At 34.9% G+C, this 20371-nt stretch overlaps 1 protein-coding gene across 1 annotated transcript in view; it reads right to left on the reverse strand.

The window, feature by feature from the left end:
- Positions 1-445: 445 nt before the first annotated feature.
- The window catches only part of TENT2 (terminal nucleotidyltransferase 2), a 39737-nt gene continuing 19811 nt past the window's right edge, over positions 446-20371 (reverse strand). Inside the window, exons 12-16 of the mRNA XM_068666539.1 lie at positions 17939-17982; positions 12615-12751; positions 7829-7920; positions 3039-3118; positions 446-1563 (exon numbers count right to left, since the gene is read on the reverse strand). Coding sequence (XP_068522640.1) covers positions 1489-1563; positions 3039-3118; positions 7829-7920; positions 12615-12751; positions 17939-17982 — 428 coding nt within the window. The 3' untranslated portion in view covers positions 446-1488. The remainder of the gene's footprint in view (positions 1564-3038; positions 3119-7828; positions 7921-12614; positions 12752-17938; positions 17983-20371) is intronic.

Below are 20371 nucleotides of genomic sequence, written 5' to 3' on the forward strand. Positions count from 1 at the left end.
TGAAGGCCAATATGGGGGCAAATACACATTGAGGGACAATATTTTAGTGGCTTGCCAGTCAGATTAAAACTGAAAGCCTGTGTAAATTGCAGAAGGAAACTGTTTCAAGAAGCAAGCCAAACTATTAGATAGACTGGATCACAATTGTTTGTGTAAGTGACATCTCAGGAAGAAGTTTACAGTTTGTATTACTTCCACATTGTAACACTTACATTAGAATTTACATTTTGCACAAGAAGCAATATTTGCTGTTTAACAGTTATAAGGGCTTTCACAACCGTGGTAGAAGCAGCAATAGATGGAAATTATACCTGGATGCAGTGCAAAATAGCCATAGAAAAGTTTTAACAGGTGCCTTGACCTTTACATTCATTTCCTTTTCTATTTAATTTTAGAAAATTTTTTAAATGCCCAATACCAAACAACAAAAAAAGGAAAAAAGCTGTATTTTCCATATATAAACTTTATTTCACTGGACACCATACAAAATATTAAACTTTAAAAATGAACATGATTTTGACATCAATTTTAAGTACAGTTTCGACACTTAATTGGTCTTTAATAACAAAGAAATGAGAGGCACAAACTGTGCTACAGCAGGTCTAAAAGAAGTTTCACAACTTTAATTTGAAAAGGTAAAATTTTCAAGATTATTGAAGTTTTCAAGACTTATTTAAATTCATTTTATAGTACCTGACCAATTTACAAATACTTGCACAAAATCAGAACAAAAGGCCAGCTTACTGTAGCAGTTGAAGGTTGAGTTTTTTTAAGCAGACACCACTACTACTCTGAATATGTAAAATGAAGCACTGAAAATTATCTTGCCTACTGTTGGTCAATACGAAGCATTATATAAATTGTTTTGTCCTTTTTTATTTCAGCTTCTTTGTAGTAGAACTGTTGTTTGAAAATTCCAGTTTAGATTACAGTTCTTGGTATCCAGGAATTAACAAATATAATCTTAATTTGCATAAATTTTTGCCTTTTGTTCCATATAAATGGGAAATAAAACCAGAAAGTGCTGAGCCGAGCAAAAGTGCATACTGCGTTAAGCACACATAAAGCACAGACTGTCTGTTTATCCAGAGAGTAAAGTGTGCAATGATTTAAGGATTCATTTGCTCTGAATTCCTATATTTCATTGTTAGATGTGTCTCAACTGATGATTACACAGATTACGGAAACAAGTCAGTACATTCCCCATATCTCCTTAGAATATATTTATTCATGTAGTCTGCTGTTTGAGTCACAAGTCTCTTCTAGAAGTCAACAATGCAAGTGTTTTCAGAAAACACGTTTGAATAAACAGCAATATTAACAAGTGTCAATAATAAAATATGTATTCTGTCTTATAAAGATTTCCTTAACAAAAGTTTACCAAGAAAAGCACGTCATAAAAAAAACTCGTGCCCATAACTGCATTTTTATTTTGATACTGTTCTGTATTTCAGCAGGATCCAAAATGGAGAAAACAAAATAAGTTGGTTATTTTTTCCGTCGACTTCCTCTTACAGGTAGTATATAGTTTAGGTTTTTCTTTATTCGCAGTATCTGCCAAGACTGGGGAAAAAAGTAAAAGATTTAAAAAGGCAAAAATCTTTGCCATTTATATTTAAATATCACTGTAAGTAGTAAGTCTCACATATCCACAAATATCAGTTTGATTCTTCACCCCCACTCCAAGTCATAATATTTATTTATTTTAGGGAAGAAGAATCCAAAGGTACACATAATGTACTGAATTATTAAGAAAGGTATGTGCTTTCAAGAAGAGAGTAGATTTAAAGTTTGTGGAGACTGAAGTGTTCACATTATTTATTACATTGATAATCTGCCTGTAAAAATAATTATCTTAAAAGCACGCCACTGCTCCTGAGGCAGGAGGTTATACTCTAACATTACCAGAATTCGTGTCTTTAAAATAGGTTATTTACAATTTTTTCTGTATTCTTTTCTGGATTCCAGGATACTCCAACATATAAGCTTCCAGACAGCTTGGACAACTGCTCTTACTTTTTCCAGAAAACCACACAGGTTTGAAAACAATTTCCTAATTGAAAACTCTGAAAGGAGAAGTTCATTCTGATTTCTGCACAGAAATCCCACTGAGATCCCAAACTATGTCAATCATTGCTTTAGCAGACTATCAAGTATTTTATGGAAAAAAATGTGGACAGTTAGGTATTTTTTATGCTAAAATAGATAAATAGAAGGAAACCAACATTTCTGAACAGAATTACGATGTCTAACTGGTTAAAGGTAGAAGCCAGTTCTGCACACCAATCACTACTTATAACTGCACTATGAATAGTCAAAAATCTCAGAACACCAGAATTTGAGCTTAGATACATGAGCATATTCCCAAATGTAATAACTATCAGAGCAGAAAAGAATACAATAACTGGATGTAAAGATTTTTAGAAGCACAATATTTAACCAAGGCCTAAATCACAGTTTTTTTCAAAGTTTCTCTGTCTCCTCCACTGACTGGAACAGTGTAAGCTCCAGTTTTAATTACTCATGTGCTAAAATTATGAGCGTGATTTCCCCAAAGAAAACTAACAAATCACTTCTGTTGTCAAAAAACAGCAGAAAAACAAGGCATTAAAAAAGGGACGGTAAGAGGTATAAAACATTTTTTATTACCAGTCAAATTAGCGTAGGAAGAAATAATGAGTGAAGATGGTTATGTTTTTACAGCTATCAACTATCACAGTATTTTCTTGTTTATGTAAAACTGAAAATTTTTAAGACAAAGGGTTTACGATTTCAAGTACTCATTTCAATTTAAGCCTGATTCTTATTAGCATAGATATTAATAGTTTTACTACTCCTATTTAAACAAGATTTATATATATATATATGTAATTTTTTATGCAATATGTGTAAATTTATATATACACATACACACACTACAAAGCATAAAACCAATCATAATGCAAACATCAGAAGCAGGCCAGTTCAATGACTATCCTTTTTATAACTATTTTGAAAACTAAAGTGACAGGAAAAATGACATCAGATGCAACATTTACCTTGAAAAGTTCATCTTTGATATGATCAAACTTCTGTTTTTCATGTACAGCTCTAGCAGTGTTTGTCCCATCAAAGGGCTCTGCAAGATCAAATGCAAACATTCCATGTTAAAAAATTACAGCTATGTTGTATTCACTGAGCTAGGAATGAAGAAAAAAGAAAAAAGAGTCAAGGTATCATTGTTTCCCAAAATGTTTCTGTACAGCCAATTCCACTTGTGTTACGTCTATATAATATTCCTCCAAAAAATGCTCACACCCTGAGCACTCTAATGGTAGGTAAACCACAATAAAGCAAAATTATTATTTCTATCTAAGCATGGTATGATTGTGTCAAATTAATGCATCAGTAATTATTTGTGACTTCTTTGCAGTCTGTGATGACATATCAGAATATGATTTTGCATATTGAAATGTTCTGAGACTTGCTGCATGTTAGGTTCATTTCTATCAACAGTTTTAGTGAAATACATAAAGAACATTAAAATATTTGCTACAGCTTTGTAACCTAAGTGCTGTAAAAACACTTTCAGTTCTTATCTGTTCTACGGTATCTGTTCATAACTTGCAGCTTTCTCCTTCTAACAGACTACAAGTTTGTGATGTTTTCCTTTTTTTCCCCCTAATAATTAATACTTCAGAACTTTTTTTGTAATTGAAGGATTAAAGTACTCTTTGCAACTGATAACATGCTAGTAACAAGGTACCATGTTCTAAACAATTATGTATTGCAATGCTCTAGAAAACAGATTTCACAGTCTTTTTTTTTTTTTGCCTTACTAGAGAACTATGTAAATAACACATTTCACACTGGCACAATGTCTTAAAGTCCTCAAGGACCAGTGAAGCACTTGCTAGATTAGGTAATTTTTTGTTTAGTCGGTGTACTGGCCTTATATGTCTTTCATTTGCTTTTAGTTCTTGCTGTTCTAGTCTCTTAGTAACAGGCAATAAATGACATTAATCTTCCCTATACTGAGTCTGTTCCCTACATTGACTGTCACAGTAACTGGTGAGTGATCTCCCTGTCCTTATCTCAACCCATGAGCATTTTTCATCTGATTTTCTCCCCCTGTCCCATTGAGGAAGGAGAGTAAGAGAGAGACTAGAGAGCGGCTGTGTAGTACTTGGCTATCTTCCACTGTTAAACCACAACAGTTGGTTATGTATTGCTTTTATTCAGACAGGGACATAAAGTAACATAAAGCATTAAACAGACATCAGATGGGATTGTGCCATTACATAGAGTGGGACTTTAAATTTGGAACATGTTCCATGGCATTAGGATTTTATTACTGAAGGCTATTTAAACTTGCAATGAAATAAATTGTTTAAAGCAATAAATGTATTATTTCTGTAAGTTTTTTCTTCAAACTACTTATAAAGTTTTTTAGTGGATGTTTACAGGCAGATTTATTTTACTGTAGAATGCATCAGACAATTAGATTGCAGCAGAAAACTGTCAATGAAATAAAAAAGGTACCTCTTCCTCTACTACCAGCCACATAATTTGGCGTACTGACCTTCTACTACAAAGAATTCCATATCCCTTAACATGTTAAGCAGTACAACATTTTTTTTTTGTCTTATATCTGACGTTAACTGTTTCTTTAATTCTAGAACCTTTACATATTTAATGTTGAGTCAGGAGTTTTTTTGAAGTAACAAGACCAAAGCCATACAATCTTCCAAAACTGTCAGTGGGGAAAAAAGGCACTCTTCCTAGTCAAAAAAAAGCTGACTCACACCTTCCCTTTATTCTTCTTGCACATTTACTAGCTGTCAAAAGACAAATTCATTCCCTGGAGCGCAACAAGAATACTTTTATAACCAGATACTACTTACACCGCTTTATATTTTCTAACCACCAGAAGAGTGAAGAGTCCATCATACGTTACTTTGGTTACTTTGTTCATACACTGAGTTGAGAAAAAAAAGTAATCCAACTCCAACACTGATATTAGAAGAAAGGGATCATATTTCCAAATAAAAATAAAATAAATCATAAAACTTAATAATTCTTCAGGGTGTGTTTTGATCATTTTTAATACCTGAACTGAAAGATTTGTAAATACGAGGATGAATCAGATGCAGCTTATACAGGTTCTGATCCAGTTTCCCTAAGTGACTAAGACAATTAGTTGTCACAAAATTACCAAGTTTCTATTTTTTCCAAATTTGTCTTTTTCAAAAGAAGAGTTTAATATTGATACGATGTTGTTTGATGTAGACAAGATTTAAACTCACACTACAGCAGTCAACAGTAATTTAGAGATAACCAACAACGAATGTTCACCGTCATTAGCTAAAAGCAGTATTCTCTCTACACCCATTATAGTAATAGCTTGCCAGATTTTAAAAAAGATCACCGCTACTCCATTTGTTTCTCCAAAAGCAGAAAAACTGAGAATCAGTCTTAAGACAAATAAAACTTAGAACAATTTTTTTTTTCTTTGAGCAACCCTAAATATTGTGCTACATAGAGAATTATGACAACTTGCTGGCACAGACTTCTATAACCTATCAATAAATATATTTAAGATATTTAAAACACACACACTATACCAATTACTAAAGTTTTAGTCCTCTAAATGGAAAATCTGACAGACTTGGAAACCAGAATATGCTGACGTGTTTAAGTAGCTTTTTGTACTCTTCTCAAAGTACACAGAAGTCTATCCAAATACTTTGTTAAACTTTTTACAGCAGCTACTAAACTGAACTATAAGGCCTATTTTGGGCTGAAATAAGAAATGTAATTTTCTCCCTTCTGATTTATAAATAAAAATTTAGTATATGAGGATTAATCCCACTCTTAATAAAGTCTGGATGCACACTATAGCAGGAAGGAATCAGATATGCCAACTATAGATAATTATACATTTTAATAGTTCAAATGCAAATGTACTTTTAGGAAAAAATTACCTGTAATCAAGAATATTCAATACAAAATCTAGGATAGCTATTTTGTGTCCCAATATTCTGTTTTCCAACCTAGCAGAAAGAAAATCTAATTATTCAACCACTTTGCAATGTCGTGAAAAGATTGAGAGCCTGAAACATACAGCCGCCCTGCAACTCAGAGGATCAGCATCATATGACAGCAGCAGGCACAGCTGCTCAGCATTCCCACCTCCCACATTCAGAATAGAGCCTTGGCAATGTCTGCACTACTAGCATAGTAGTGCATTTCAGCTGTGCAGATACTCTTAATTCTCTTATTTCTTAACTCTGAGACTGCAAAGTCAAATGTGCAGCCTTCTTCATGGGTTTCGGTTTATTTTTCCCTATGACTGATATTTGCCTTTTGGTTTTTGTCTTTTTCTTCTCCCTCCCCCCCCCCCCCTTTTTTTTTCTTTTTTACTTCCTTTTTTTTTTGCCCCCCTCCCTTCACAAAAGACAAATAAAGGACAGGAATTCCAGCATGTGGGTTCACACTGTCACCCATACAATTACAGCCAAGTTGGTGAGCTCCAGTCAAGTATAACTAACTTCACCAGTTGGTAATTATTCTCTGGAGCAGCACAAATGCAGGAAATGAAGTGCACATCCTGCACTCTCTCCCCCCAGGAATTTTGAAGAATATCTGCACCTAACCCACAGGTCTTCTGCCTTACTGCCCCCATACCAATAAGATTTTCCCAGTCTCTTTAACAACTCTTTTCCATACTGTTGGGCTCCTGTCCAAGCTCCATCCCTCTTTTAACCTGAAATTTCAACCCTTGATACTGTAATCCCCAATAGTCTCCCATTTATTTACAGCCAGGAACCTGGCCACCTCCCACATTTCAAACCTTCCCTCTTCACCTTAATGTCCTAAACCAGCTACTTCTAATTCTGCTTATTCTCCATCCTAGTACCTCTTCCATGGTCTTCTGTCCAGCCAATTCACCTTCAACTCCTGCATCCTACATTCACTTCCCTTTTTTGATTATTTTCATAGTCAACTCTTCCTACTTTACGTGGTAGTTATCGGCCCCTTCCCTTTTTTTTTTTCTTTTTCCCCCATTCATACTCCTCTCTAACCACAGTCCCTCTCTTAGTCTGTTATCTTCTCTTTCCCTGGTCCAAGCTTCACCACCTATGCATGTTAACTGTTTGTTTTCTCCACAAAGACTACCGATTCACAGTTGAAAGGTAAGAAGCGCACATGGAGGTTTTCCCTGTATTGTGCTACTCCCCAGTTCAGTCTAAATTTCAACAGCTGATACCTCTCACTCCAAAACATAGCCTCTTTTTTTTCCCCCTTCAGTTCTGGAGGGCATCACATAGTTTCTATGGAAATTGTACATTCAAAAGACAGTCAAAAATAGTAGCCACAAGTGGATCAACATATGCACAATTTAGTTACTGCTAGGACTTGAGATGCCAGAGCATTACTAGAACAAAGAATATTCTTAGAGAGGAATCTGATTATGTGCCCACTGTGTTTTTTCAGAAGCACAATCTTGGCAAAACTGAAGACTATTTTTACAGAGCAGCAAAACATGCTACTGTTTGTAAGGCCATTCCTTGTCAAAGCCCTAATCTCTGTTCCAAAAGTAACAGGGCAATGAGTCCTCTTGAAGAAAAGGTCAGGAGAACTATTTTTAAACTCTATAGAACTTAAAGCTTCCTTCTCAAATGTTTTTGACGAGACTGTTTCCAAAACTATTGACATTGGTTAAACTTCATTTTCTACATACATACACTACATGTGTGCATTATTAAAATATAATCACTATAAAGTGACAGATTAATGTATTTAGTGACTTAGCAGTTAAAGATGATAAAGTAGCTTTATGTTTTACCTTCTATACATATAAATTTGTTTCTCCATGCAACATCATCGGGTCTTGGAAGAGCTTTGCCCTCACGAACTGAAATCATTTGATGGCTCCAACTGGGGAAAAAGAAAACAATTTGCAGACCTTTTAACTCTTGATTCTGAATAATGTCCATTTACATTAATAAGTTGTCATACTACTACGTAAACAAGCCTGGATAGCACAGTACTTTACAATACCGAGCAATTTAATATAAAGTGCTATACAAGAGTAAGGAATGATGGGTAGGAAAGAAGAAAAAAGTTTCCACATGCACTTAAGTTTTTATAAGTAAACATTTGCAAAACAGAACATCAGAGGTTTCCCATGATTAACATATGTTCATGACAGGTTTTTGTTTTTTTCCAAAGCCAGTATCAACTTGAATATGGACACCTACATTTATTTCTAAATTCAAAAGAAATTACAGCCTCAAAAATTTGTCTTTCAGGTATTTCTGTGAAGGAAAAAGGCCCATAAGGAATTTAAGGGCAGAGGAAGTCTGATACTGACTGACTGATACTGTACATATATTCAACAATCAAGTGACACAAAGAAAGCATGCTTACAAATGAGCGTTCCCAGTAGAACAGCATTATTAGAAAGCACTAATACTTTGAATATGTGGTATTTTTGATATTCTGTAACATCAGTGCAACAACTCAAATGTGCATCCGAAGATAATCTACTGCATTCTGCACAGATTTAGAACAATGAAACCATAGGAAATGATCACACAAACAGGAACAGCACTACAGCATAGAGGGCTATCTTTATGAGTCCTGGCACAAGGATATGCCAAACACAACGGCAGCCAAAGCTACCACCTGCAGTTTTATGATCTTAACCAGTTCTACCCAGCCAGTTTTCATTTGTTCTTAACTAAGCCAGACAACTGCTGTATTAGCAAAAAGCCTGGAATGCCAACAAGAGATCATCATACAGCCTGACTAGATAGGGATTAGAAATAGCAGGGTAGCATGCTGATAGCTGAACTGGTGTTACATACACCTGACTGGATCTCCTGACTGTATGGATGTTTTGACATAATGCAAAGATACAGGCACTCTGCTGAGTATATCAACCAACTGCAGTAAATCTGTAAATATCAACTGCATAACAAAATACAATCTCTAAATTATCAGTTAAATTTGGAAGAACTCTATGTTCCATAGGTCGATCAGCTCTCATAACACCACTAAGTCAGTAGCAGTAAGACAGTTATAGCAGCTAAAAGTCTGTGCCTGCAGATTCTACAAGTTAACTTGGGTGCAACTCATTATTAAAGATACTTACGAAATTTGGTTGCTTGAATTTAATTCAACATTTTTAGTCCAACATCTTTACTTCCATAGAGCACATACACTACTCTTCTGTTTAGGAATATAAATAGGGCTTTGAGAATTCAAAAAGGCACAGGGCACAACCAGTGAAGTACATGTTTGTACACCTTAGATTACTTGTTACCCACTGCCGTGCATTTTTATATTTTTCTTCACTCTAGAAAATTAATATGAGTGAAGATCAGTCCTAGCATTCAATGCAAACTAAAGTGAACACCGAATCCTATCACTCTCCCTCTTCTTAATTCCTGGAGTAGACTACTCGTCTAATTTTGCAAGAACTAGAGATATTTTAAAGAATCAAATACTTTTCTGTCATGTCTTTTTAATAACCTGTCATCAAAACAAGCTTAATAAAAAATTCAGATGAATTGCTTATAAACAGAAACATGTACACACACACAGGTTACAACAACAAAATAAGCAACCAGAATTGTCAAAAAAGCTTGAACTGCAGCTCCAATACATTGGTCATGATGGGAAGAAGCAGACAGTTAAATACTATTTTAGACAATGCAGACTAGTTAAGAGAGATCCAGACAAGCAACAAGTTACACAACAAAAGCATTTGATCTATATTTAGTTTAAACGGGCAATACTTTTTCATTTCTAACACTTAATTTTCGCTCATCTTTTTATCCACAGGTTATACTTGATTCCTCAGCAAGAAATAAATGCATTTATAATACACTTGTTAGCTAGAAGCAACAACAACAAAAACACATTTCTACCTTTTAAACAGTTCCATATTTAAACTTAGGAAGGACTACTTTCTCACATTAAACCTTCATTAACCCTGCCTTGGTACCAAAATCAACTTGAATTATTAGTGAATTACCAATAGGAAATGATTTGTTTATTAATTTTAAGCATTTTGGCTTGCACACAGAAACTTCATAATTGCCAGTGTTAAGTGAATAGTCTTAAAATATGTATTTCAATCTGTAAATTAATAATAACCATTTGAACAGCAATCATTAGTTTTTTCTAGTGTCACTCCACATCAGGTATGAGTGCCTCATGAAGAACACAAGAATTTGAAACAAAACCAGGAATTTCCAGGTGTAAGCCTTGTGTATGACTATGTTACAAACAGATTAAAAAGTCTGTACTTTCTGAAACAATATTATTAATCTATTTCTGCAAGTAGCTTTGGCTTATGAAATGTGTACCAACTGCAAACATATTTAATATAGTTCTATTCAAAAATATATTATTATTATCTGACTAATTCTGCCCTGGAGAGAGCAACTGTATTTTATATTTTGTCAAGACAGTGTAGCTTATCTTTGATCATGTCTACCAAATAAAACTTAACAACAACTTAAACAACTACAGCATAACTTGAAATGAGAAATACAAAAGCAGCACAGTCCCAAACGACAATCTCTAGGCTCCCTAACAGCATTTTAAGGGTAACAAGGCTTCAAGGTCTCACTTTATAAAGAGGCAGCCAAGTGAAAACCTGCTGCCTTCACTCACTGCTGCAGATGTGAAATCAGACACTTTTTTAAGAGGGCCTGGTAAACATGGAGTAGTTTCCAAATACTTTCTTCTAAGACACCTCCATACATTTCTCTCCTTTGTCACATTCACTGCATGATCAGCAGAGCTTTGTTAATTTGAAATAATGAAAGATAAAACAGCTATAAGCATACTTTTTGTCAGCTGTATCATGTGAAACACTATGCAGACTTGAACTCTGTGGCAAGAGAATCTCCAACCATGCTGGTGTATTATTTAAACCTTGCTCTCTATAGACTCATATGTGCAGCAATTTCCAAATCACGTTTCTGATAACTTCTGAAGGGGAAGAAAACAACAAAACAAAACAACAAAATCTTCTAGAAACAACAAAAATCCCAGACTCAGACTGTGGAATTAGCACATGGTAACCAGCAATCTCTTCTTAAACAGCTTACAGTCTAAATAAACAGAACAGATTAATAGCATATGGGAAAAAAATCACAGCACAAGGTGATAAAAGTATTTATGTCTGTGCAGAAACCAGTGCTCTTGTTTCTTCCTTTGCACCCTATTCCTTGGACCTATCCTGCTCTTAAGTATTACTCACTGCATGAAGTGAAACAAAATACACATTCTAACTGAAATACCTGCTGGCCTTTGCTATACTGGGGAGGGTTAAGGGGAGGAGAGAGGTTGAAAACAACATATTTGCATCTTCCCTTCACCTTCGTGACACATACATGCACATAGTTGATCAGTTGAGCATTTCAGGCAGGCAACTTCATTTAATCATTTTATACAAAGTGATGATCTCCACCCATTATCTCATTGTTGATTACACGCTGTTCCTTCAGCAAATTGCATCCCGTATATCAAAACCCTGTATTGTGGTGTCCTACTCCATAGACAGGAATCTACAAAAGTCACTTTTATGAAAATTGATGTAGCAACCTTTTTAACCAAATTATAATTCCACAGTGACAGCTTACTGACACAGTACAGGTCAGTTGAATGTGACCTAACTTTATACTTTTGTAATCTGAAGAATAATTTCAAAAATTCTGTGCATAAAAAGAGCACTAGTTTTAGTGGAAAAGGAAAGAATGAAAAAGACATTGATTGCAACGATGAAAATATTCAACACATATGGGAGTAAAATACTAGGTCTTCCACTAAAGGCACCACAGATCCCTTTATTTTGTCTATTTAACTCTTACCCTCATTTGCTATTGTTTCCATCAGCAACCTCAAAGCAAAGATATACTGTGGATAGCATAACTCTGTTTCGTTCTCACTGGCTGGCTATCACACAGAAAATATTTAAACACTATGTTCTGCCTGCTTTTTCCCCAAGCATGGGCATTCATTTGGGTTTCTCTCCTAAAGCCAACTAGCAATTTCTTAATGAAACTATACAGAATTCTGGTATCTTCAAGGCATACGTTTTGCTCATTTCAAACAGGATGTAAAGTTATCAGGGATGTACAGATGGCTAAATCAACAGCACAATTCATTTTTATTTCCATAGCAGAAAGGGTCAAAAATAATCTAAGTTGCTGAGTGACGTGCAACATTTCACAGGATGACTTCTTAGCTATAGAATATTTTCAATACAGGATTTGTAATCGATAATTTTTACTTTTTTAAGCAAAATATCATTAGTCCATTGTTTAAATAATTTGCAGTTACTTTATGCTGGAAAAACTAGCAAGATGTTTTTCTTTATTTTTGCTTTAAATTCTCTATCTGAATGAATAATCTGCCTAGTTAAGCAAAAGACTTCAGACACTCTATCAGCGTTCCTATTTTCCTTCAGTCTTCTCGTCTGTTTTATCTGTCAGTTATTACTCCTGCATTACTGTTATTCTTTCCTCTTCAAAGGTCATGAAGTGTTGATATAATGAATAGAATGAATGAAAAATTTTAATATTCTGAAACACTAAGAAGAGTTTATTACTTACTCAAATTCCATGGCATAATATTTGAAGAAGCCTAGTAGCAGATCTCCAAGGCTTGATTCATTTTTTGAGAGGTAGGGAGGAATGGTACATGGAACTTGATGAATGACATGCAGCTGCATAGCAGGATCAAATAATTCCTAACAAAATAAAATTAGAGAGTAGGTATACACACACATACTGCTTTAATTTAGGAATATATTTTTTTCGCAACACAGAAGTTGCCCATTGTTTGCTTATTAGAAGTTCAAGTACAACTTACAAGCAAAGAGCTCTATTACTCTTGTGCTCCTCTGTTAAATACTTGTTACTTTGACTGAGCTCAGGTAGAACCATCTTGCACAGGAGCATCTCTGAAAGCACCCTCGCCTTCTGTTTGCTAAGTAGTTTTAACACAGGAGATTCTCTGAACTGAACTTTTGTTTACACGCTAGTAAAATAACATGAGTAGAAGCTGAGTTAGGTAGGCTGCACTGAACTGGCTGCAGCTGAACTGACATAGGACAGGGGAAATAAACACAGTAATCACCAAGTCACCAAAACTGCAGCATAGAAACAATGCAAAAGGAAGGCCTGACTAATTTTCCCCATAGCATAAACTTGCATGTCAAACCTACTAGCTCTAATGTGAGCCTGCATTCTGCCACATAATGAGTTCAAAGACTCCAGTAGCATCTTCTCTATCCAACTTACCTGAAAGAATAAAAAGAGACTTACACAAAACACTTGAATACACAGAATGCAGCATTTAAGCTGAAGTTATGCTCTACTATCAAAAAATGATGTTTACATTAAGGAACGTAATTATTGCCATCTTAAAAGTTCCTACACGAGACTAAATTAAGATGGCCTTCAATTTTTTATACTGTTGAAATATTCAGCGTATCCCTTAAGTTCTTCTGAGAGATAGGAGTGCATGGAGAACATACCTTGTATTGATAGCTAAAGAAACAGCTTTCAAAACCTGGTAGTATGATGATACTACATTATATAGTGATGTCATGTATTTTAAGGAAAATGAACCCAAGATACACAAGAGCAAGTTTAACATTCACGTAGGAAGATACACCTAAAAATGCAGTGATCTGTTAAGTTATTACGGTATTTTTTCCTGCACCCTCTTTGTTATTTTGAAGAGTAATATGCATGACTCTCATACTTTATGTACTAGAATATCACTGGAAGCACTATGCACTATTTACTTGTTCACAGCAGGCAATGTTTCATCTGAGGCGGGCAATGTTTTGTCTGGGGAAAGTATGGTTAGTGATCAAACCAATAGGACTGGAAAGTGTGAGACTCCTGTCCTCTTTGCCAATTCTAGCAGGGCCTCCTGGAACCTTCTGTGAAAAAAGTCCATTTTTACAGCTGTGAAAAAAATGAGGTAGTCTTCTCAAAAAATACGATTTTGCATATATAGTTGTTATAGTTACAGAAGCTCAAAATGCAACAGCAAACAATCCAACAGAACGCACCAAAAATCTGTATTCAGACATAAAAAGCTAACATGCAGCATACATATAAAAATCTACAGGGGGAACAGAAGATGTTCATAGGTTATACAGCATATACAGTTTTAACCCTGAAGTTAATCAAGCTTGTACTGGAGTGAAAGTCACTCCCTGCAAAAATCCACAAGAAGTTGTGGAAGAGTCACAAAAAATTATTTTAGTATCCGTAGTTTAACAGCTCACGAGGAAACGGAGATAAAGGAAAAGGAGTAATGAGAACAAGGGCTATTGGCCTCTAACAATATAAAACAGAAATACAATGAAATTACTGTAACAGACATCTACTAACACTAGTAAGTGAATGTTTGGAGGTAGCAGACATTTTTTGAAAATGAACACAAGATTTCTTTTACATTCAAATGCCTGAGAACTTCTCTACTACAAGAAGAATCTGTAAGTACAATGAACTTGGCATACTGAGCAAAAGAAAAGTGACATTATGGGACATTATTTTTCAGAATAAGCTATTTTCTTTAGCATTAGCTTAGAGGATGTTGCTTTTTCTTAGCAAGATTGACATTAAGTATATTTTACTTTCATTTTTATATATGACTTAGTTTGCACTGATGTTTGCACACCATTTGAATAATGAAAAGATTATTCATGTGGTAACAGCTATACCAACAGCAAAAGTCAATATATCAAATATTACTGTCCTAAAACATAAGGCTAAAGATCAGAAGTACATGTATGCCTCTGTGTGCATGCATGCATCCAGAAAAGAAGAATAAAGCTATTTCACGTAGCATTTTATCCAAGTAAATTTTTTCAGTAAAGTTTGCTCACAATTAATGGAATATTAAATTACTACACTTTGCAGCATTTCAAAGGCTGATGTTGATACAAGCATACTCAAATGAAAGAATTTTTCAGGATATTCAACATGCTTCATATTGCATAGCTTGATAATGCATACACGTATTCACGTTTCTACCTTACACACTAGAAAGGGACAGAAGTATGTATTCAAAAAAAAAAAAACACCTAAAAATCAAGATATTCAAATGAAAAATGAGCTTAATTCCAACTGTCCAACATTCTTCCTTCAAAAAAAAAAAATTAGTGGTAAATTTACATCAGCATAGCATATTGCCATTGTTGATAGGTGTCTATATTCAAGCACATAAAATACCCTTCCCTAGTCTTAGGAATGATCATTTAACTCAAGCTAACACTTCAAGAAAGTGCAGCTCAAAGGGGAGAAGCAAATGTTATCTGTCCAAAGGCTGTCTTTCATGCATGAAATAGTTATAGTAAGCACCATCCTGTACTCTACCCCATCCCTTTGGGAGTGATCTTGCTGCTTGTTAAACTGATGCAGCAGAAACAAGTGTGTGCTCACAACCCAGAGCACCAGCGAAAACCCACCTCCTTCTTGATTTAAGCTAATATGCCAGACTGCTCTGGAGCACTGGGGACTTACAGGCACATAGCCTTATGACACACTGTTACAGCAGTGTTTACCCCTAGCAAACATGCAGGCAAAAGGACCAGAAGTAGTAATTAAGTAAGCCATCAGAGGTTTTACAGATATCATCTGTGAAAATCTTAATTCAGAGGTGAGTTTTGCCTGAGGTTCAGAAGCTCTAGAATTCAGCTCCATGCCTGATATGCTCCAGCACTCCGAGTGTTGCAAAGCATCAACTTGGTGCCAGCTGGAGACTACCCCATGGCAACAGAATGCACAGGTGGGCAGATCTGGTGTCTCTCCGGGACTTCTCACCCTTCACATCTATGATAGTGATGCTCTGAGTCACAGAATTTGCCTTTTGTTTCTTGTTCAATCTAAGTGTGTCTATTTCACATGGCACCTATAATCTACAGCAGTTTCCTTCAAAGCGCAGAAGTATTTTCAGGCTGCAGAAAGAGCTGCAAGTGTGATTTTCAAAGAAAAAACAGATTGTAAGTAGGGTGGTTTCTTTCAAAAGGACAGAAATGGTATTTCTGTGTTAGAATGGAAACACGGATTTGATCAGCTACAACCACAAGAAAAACATATGGTTTCTTAGGAAACTGGGATTTACCCATGCTTTATAATTATTACTGCAACAACAATACAAGACCAAAATCATTTTGGTGTACTTCTCATTTTAAAATTCTTCGCAATATCAGTTTTCAAAAGTTGTAGCTTCACAACACATTTTACATCCTTCGTTATATTACCGATGGAGAGAGTGGACTAAAAGTGTATTTGCAAATTTCTAGCATTGCTTTTTTAACTTAATCCACAGCTCTGATTTATTTTTACGATATCTATGTACAAAATATTGTTAATTTATTACTTATTCTACAGCATTCAGTCCATTCTCCAGAGGCAAAATAACTAACAAAAAATTATGCTGAAACAGCATAAATACAGAACATATATTCTTACAGCAGTGGTCTTGAAACACAGCAATCTCCAAGTGATTTACCACTTTTACAGATGAAATCTTGTTTTTAGTGCAAACTCGGATTTTTCAAACTTATGGTATTGTATATACTTTCGCCTTAATCACTTAAACCATTAATATTTGTAAAGTACTGTAAAGGCATTTATGCAGTTCAAACTACAAATACAAATATTTGAATTATTATTACAGAGTAAATGTTACTATTCTCGCAGTTGTTTTCTTTAAATTACATGCCACACAAACTTAATATACTACAGCACATAACATTTATGCAAATAAAATTATTAAATTTAGTTATTAAATGAAACAAACCAACAGATAAAGCTAAATGTACAAGAAATGAAAAGCAACTTCAAATAGATTTTTGGTACTTCTTTCAACAGTGAAGAGATTAAAAGGTATAAGGTTACGAAATAGGAATAAAACTGCAGTTTACTATACCTCAAAGCCTTCTGCATCTTGATTACCCTAATTATCCAATACGGTTGACACCTATATTCTCCCTGATGTACAGTGTCATCAAATATTCCCATTTGAGAATTATAGGAAATATATGCAAAAAAAAAAGAGTGGATTTCAGACACTACCTCAGCACAGTTATCAACTACAACAAAAAAAAACAAAAACCTAGTTGGGGACACCAAGCCATAATAACTATGAATAAAGAAAAGTGTAAAATGTGACATGTGAGAGGAAATGTAAGGAGGAAGGAATAAGGAGTTTCTTTGAATTACAGCACAGGACTATTCAGCAACAGTTCTTTTGTTCTCAAACACGTGTTTAAGAGAGTAGCTGTTATTTCTAGGTAGTCTTTCTTAGATGAAAGCTCACTAATTACAGTTCTAATTCTGCAGTGCATCAAAGCATACAAATTCACCGAGTTCTCTGGAAAACTGTGGAGTATGATCTGGACATAGTAACAACGTCCCCAAAAGGTGTTTTCTTGTTTGGGCTTCAGCCCAATTTTGTGAGGTTTTGAAAGCCTCCTAGTAAACATTTACTGTGAAATCTAAAATAGCAGGCAACTCATCAGCTATTAGAAGGCATGGAAATCTGAAATACCACCACTGGATTTCTTATAAATTCCCAAAAAACACCACTACTTAACTTATAAAGAAATAACAATCAATCAGAAAGTTACAGATTACAGAGGGATGTTTTCAGCCCAGCATAAACAGGATCGGGTCAGCAGTTGTCATTTTCTCACTGTGTGAAACCTTTTCATGTAAAGCAAACTGTTTTCATTAAAGAAATGATCAAAAGCAGCATATAACCTTTTTCACACTTATTTAATGTATTGATGACTACGCTTACAGACCGTTTAACCTAACCCGTTACAGATACTTAAAAATTCATATATTTAGATAAGCAGTTTACTACATATGTATATTTACTATATATGAAATTCATAAGAAACACTTACTGGGTAATTTTTTTGGAGGGACGGAAGGATGGGTTCAGGTAGAGCTATAAAAAAAAAAGTTCAAAGTTGCTGTGATTCATGTAACTCACAAGAAACAATATCATAGCAATTACCCCAAAGGGGTAAGGACTGAAATTCCATCATTTAGAAAGATCTACTATGAACTTCATTTTCATACATTTTGTAAAGTAGAAGTTACTCCACAAATATTTCTATTACTACAGTTTGCATGTAGTAGTACAGGGAGTTAATTCAACTAAGGGAAGCTCTTACTGTGATACTTCTATCTGTAGAAGACACGAAAGATTCTACAACAGCTGGGTACTACTTGACTTTTAAAATTCATGTTCATTCATGTTTATAAGAAATTCGCTGAGATTCCCTAAAAGGCATATCATAGCTTCACTTCCTGCCTACCTACATCTAATAGGATTCTGTTGCAGCATAGAACTGCATACATACACATCCTTCAGCAGCTAAGTTATTATCTATCGCTCCAAAAAGTCTCCAAAAATGACTTACAGATAGAACACCCACCATGCTTAGTAGCCATTCATAGCAAAATCCACGTTAAATACATAAACACATTTTAATGCTGTTACCTGGTCTACTAAATGGCAAACAGGATATAAAAGTCATACAGACAATAATGACACTAATGAACACAAAATAAACGATTTTAACTTTTATGAAAGTCATGAACTTATGAAAGTCATGATAAAAATAAAAGGGAAAAAAATTATCTCACAGGTCTGATGATGGTGCTACAGACAGAAAAAGTACCCATATCCCACTCAAGTCTTAGAGCACCTACAGAACTGCTGGAACACTCCTTGCACTAAAGCTTTAACATCACTTCATCAGCATATCTTTTTATACAGTTGGTCTACATCATTCACTAGGGAAAATGAAAACTAAGTTCAGCACACAGGACTTTGACTTGGGACCTAATTCAACCTTCAAACAAGGTCTCAAAGGGAATGAGATGTTAAAGAATCTTTCTTCCATAGGAACTAAGAAGTAGAATAGTAGAATTCTCAGAACATGCTTTGGATATCTTCAAAGAGTATAATATATTAACTAGCAGGATTGCTAAGAATATGATCAGCTACTTTAATAATCATTTAACTTTGTGGGTGTTCAGAATTATGAAAGAGCATCTTATAAGACATTGGATATTTTCCAATTCATTGCTACAATGAAAGAAAAGGTAATGAGATCTGGACAATATGAGTAATCAAGCTGTATCATCTGGCTCTGCATAATATACTAAGAGGATGGAGTTATGGGGAAGAGTTAACCACCTACCACTAGCATTTGCCATGTGAGTTTTTCTTTTCCTGCTTTACAAGACTGTCAGGCCTGTTACATGGAGGAAGTTCACACACAAGACATCGATGTAGCTACAAAATAAACTCAAGCCATGGTCACAAATCTTCTGCATGAGTATGAGAACATGGAAATGGATTAAGAAGTAAAAGAAAGTAATTTGCCTGGAGAAGATGGGGACACTATTTATTGCTAAATAAAGTTCTTATTTTTATTTATTTCCTTTACCAGTACCATCAACAAAAACCTTATTAGAAAACTGTATGGCTGACACACAGGCTGCTTTCCATAGTACCACATGCATGTAGCAAAAGTGGAAAAAAAACACAACCATGTTTAGATGACACTTCCCCGACCTTTTCTAAGCAGAAAAGACTGATGAAGCATAGGTAAAAAGGCTCCCCTTTGGTCTGTACTGTTACTGCTGATACTTCCTAGGCAGCTGACTGATCACACGCAGATTTGAATGAAAAGAATTATTCAAACTTTTTTTTTCTTCCCCAGAGAGCTGTGGCAGCTGCCACAAATGACTATAGCAAATGCCCTCATGCTTGCAGAATTGTTAACATTATGGCAAGCCTACACATTTACACTTGCTTGTAACACCTACTCTCTTCCTTTGTGCATTACTTTGATCCAGTAATGGGCTATTCATGACTGCACACAGCACACAATACAAGAAATCCCTCACTCCCCATCAGTCCCCAGAGTTTCTGCAATACACTGAAAATAAATTTTGAGAATAAATTTCAAAATTAAAAGCCCAGTTTCTACTCAAATTGTAATACCAACTATTAAATGCTTATCAAATCATCAATAAGATGTCTCCTAATTGCTAGACCATGTAAAGATACTTTTTACTTCTACTTGTGCTTCACCTTTGCATAGCAACGTTTGCATCCCAGAGTAGCTCCCAACATTTTAAATTCTGTATCTAATAATTTCTTTGGCCTTTTTAAGTTGACTATCATCTCACCTCCTCCAAATCAACCACTAGCTTTTTTTTGTTTGTTTCTGTTAAGGATCTATACAGATGTATTCAGTTGCTAATACTATGGTTTCAGAGCTGTGACAACACTTTTTCTTTCCACAGAAACAAAAGAA

Source organism: Anas acuta, chromosome Z, assembly GCF_963932015.1.
Source record: "Anas acuta chromosome Z, bAnaAcu1.1, whole genome shotgun sequence".
Taxonomy (NCBI): Eukaryota; Metazoa; Chordata; class Aves; order Anseriformes; family Anatidae; genus Anas; species Anas acuta.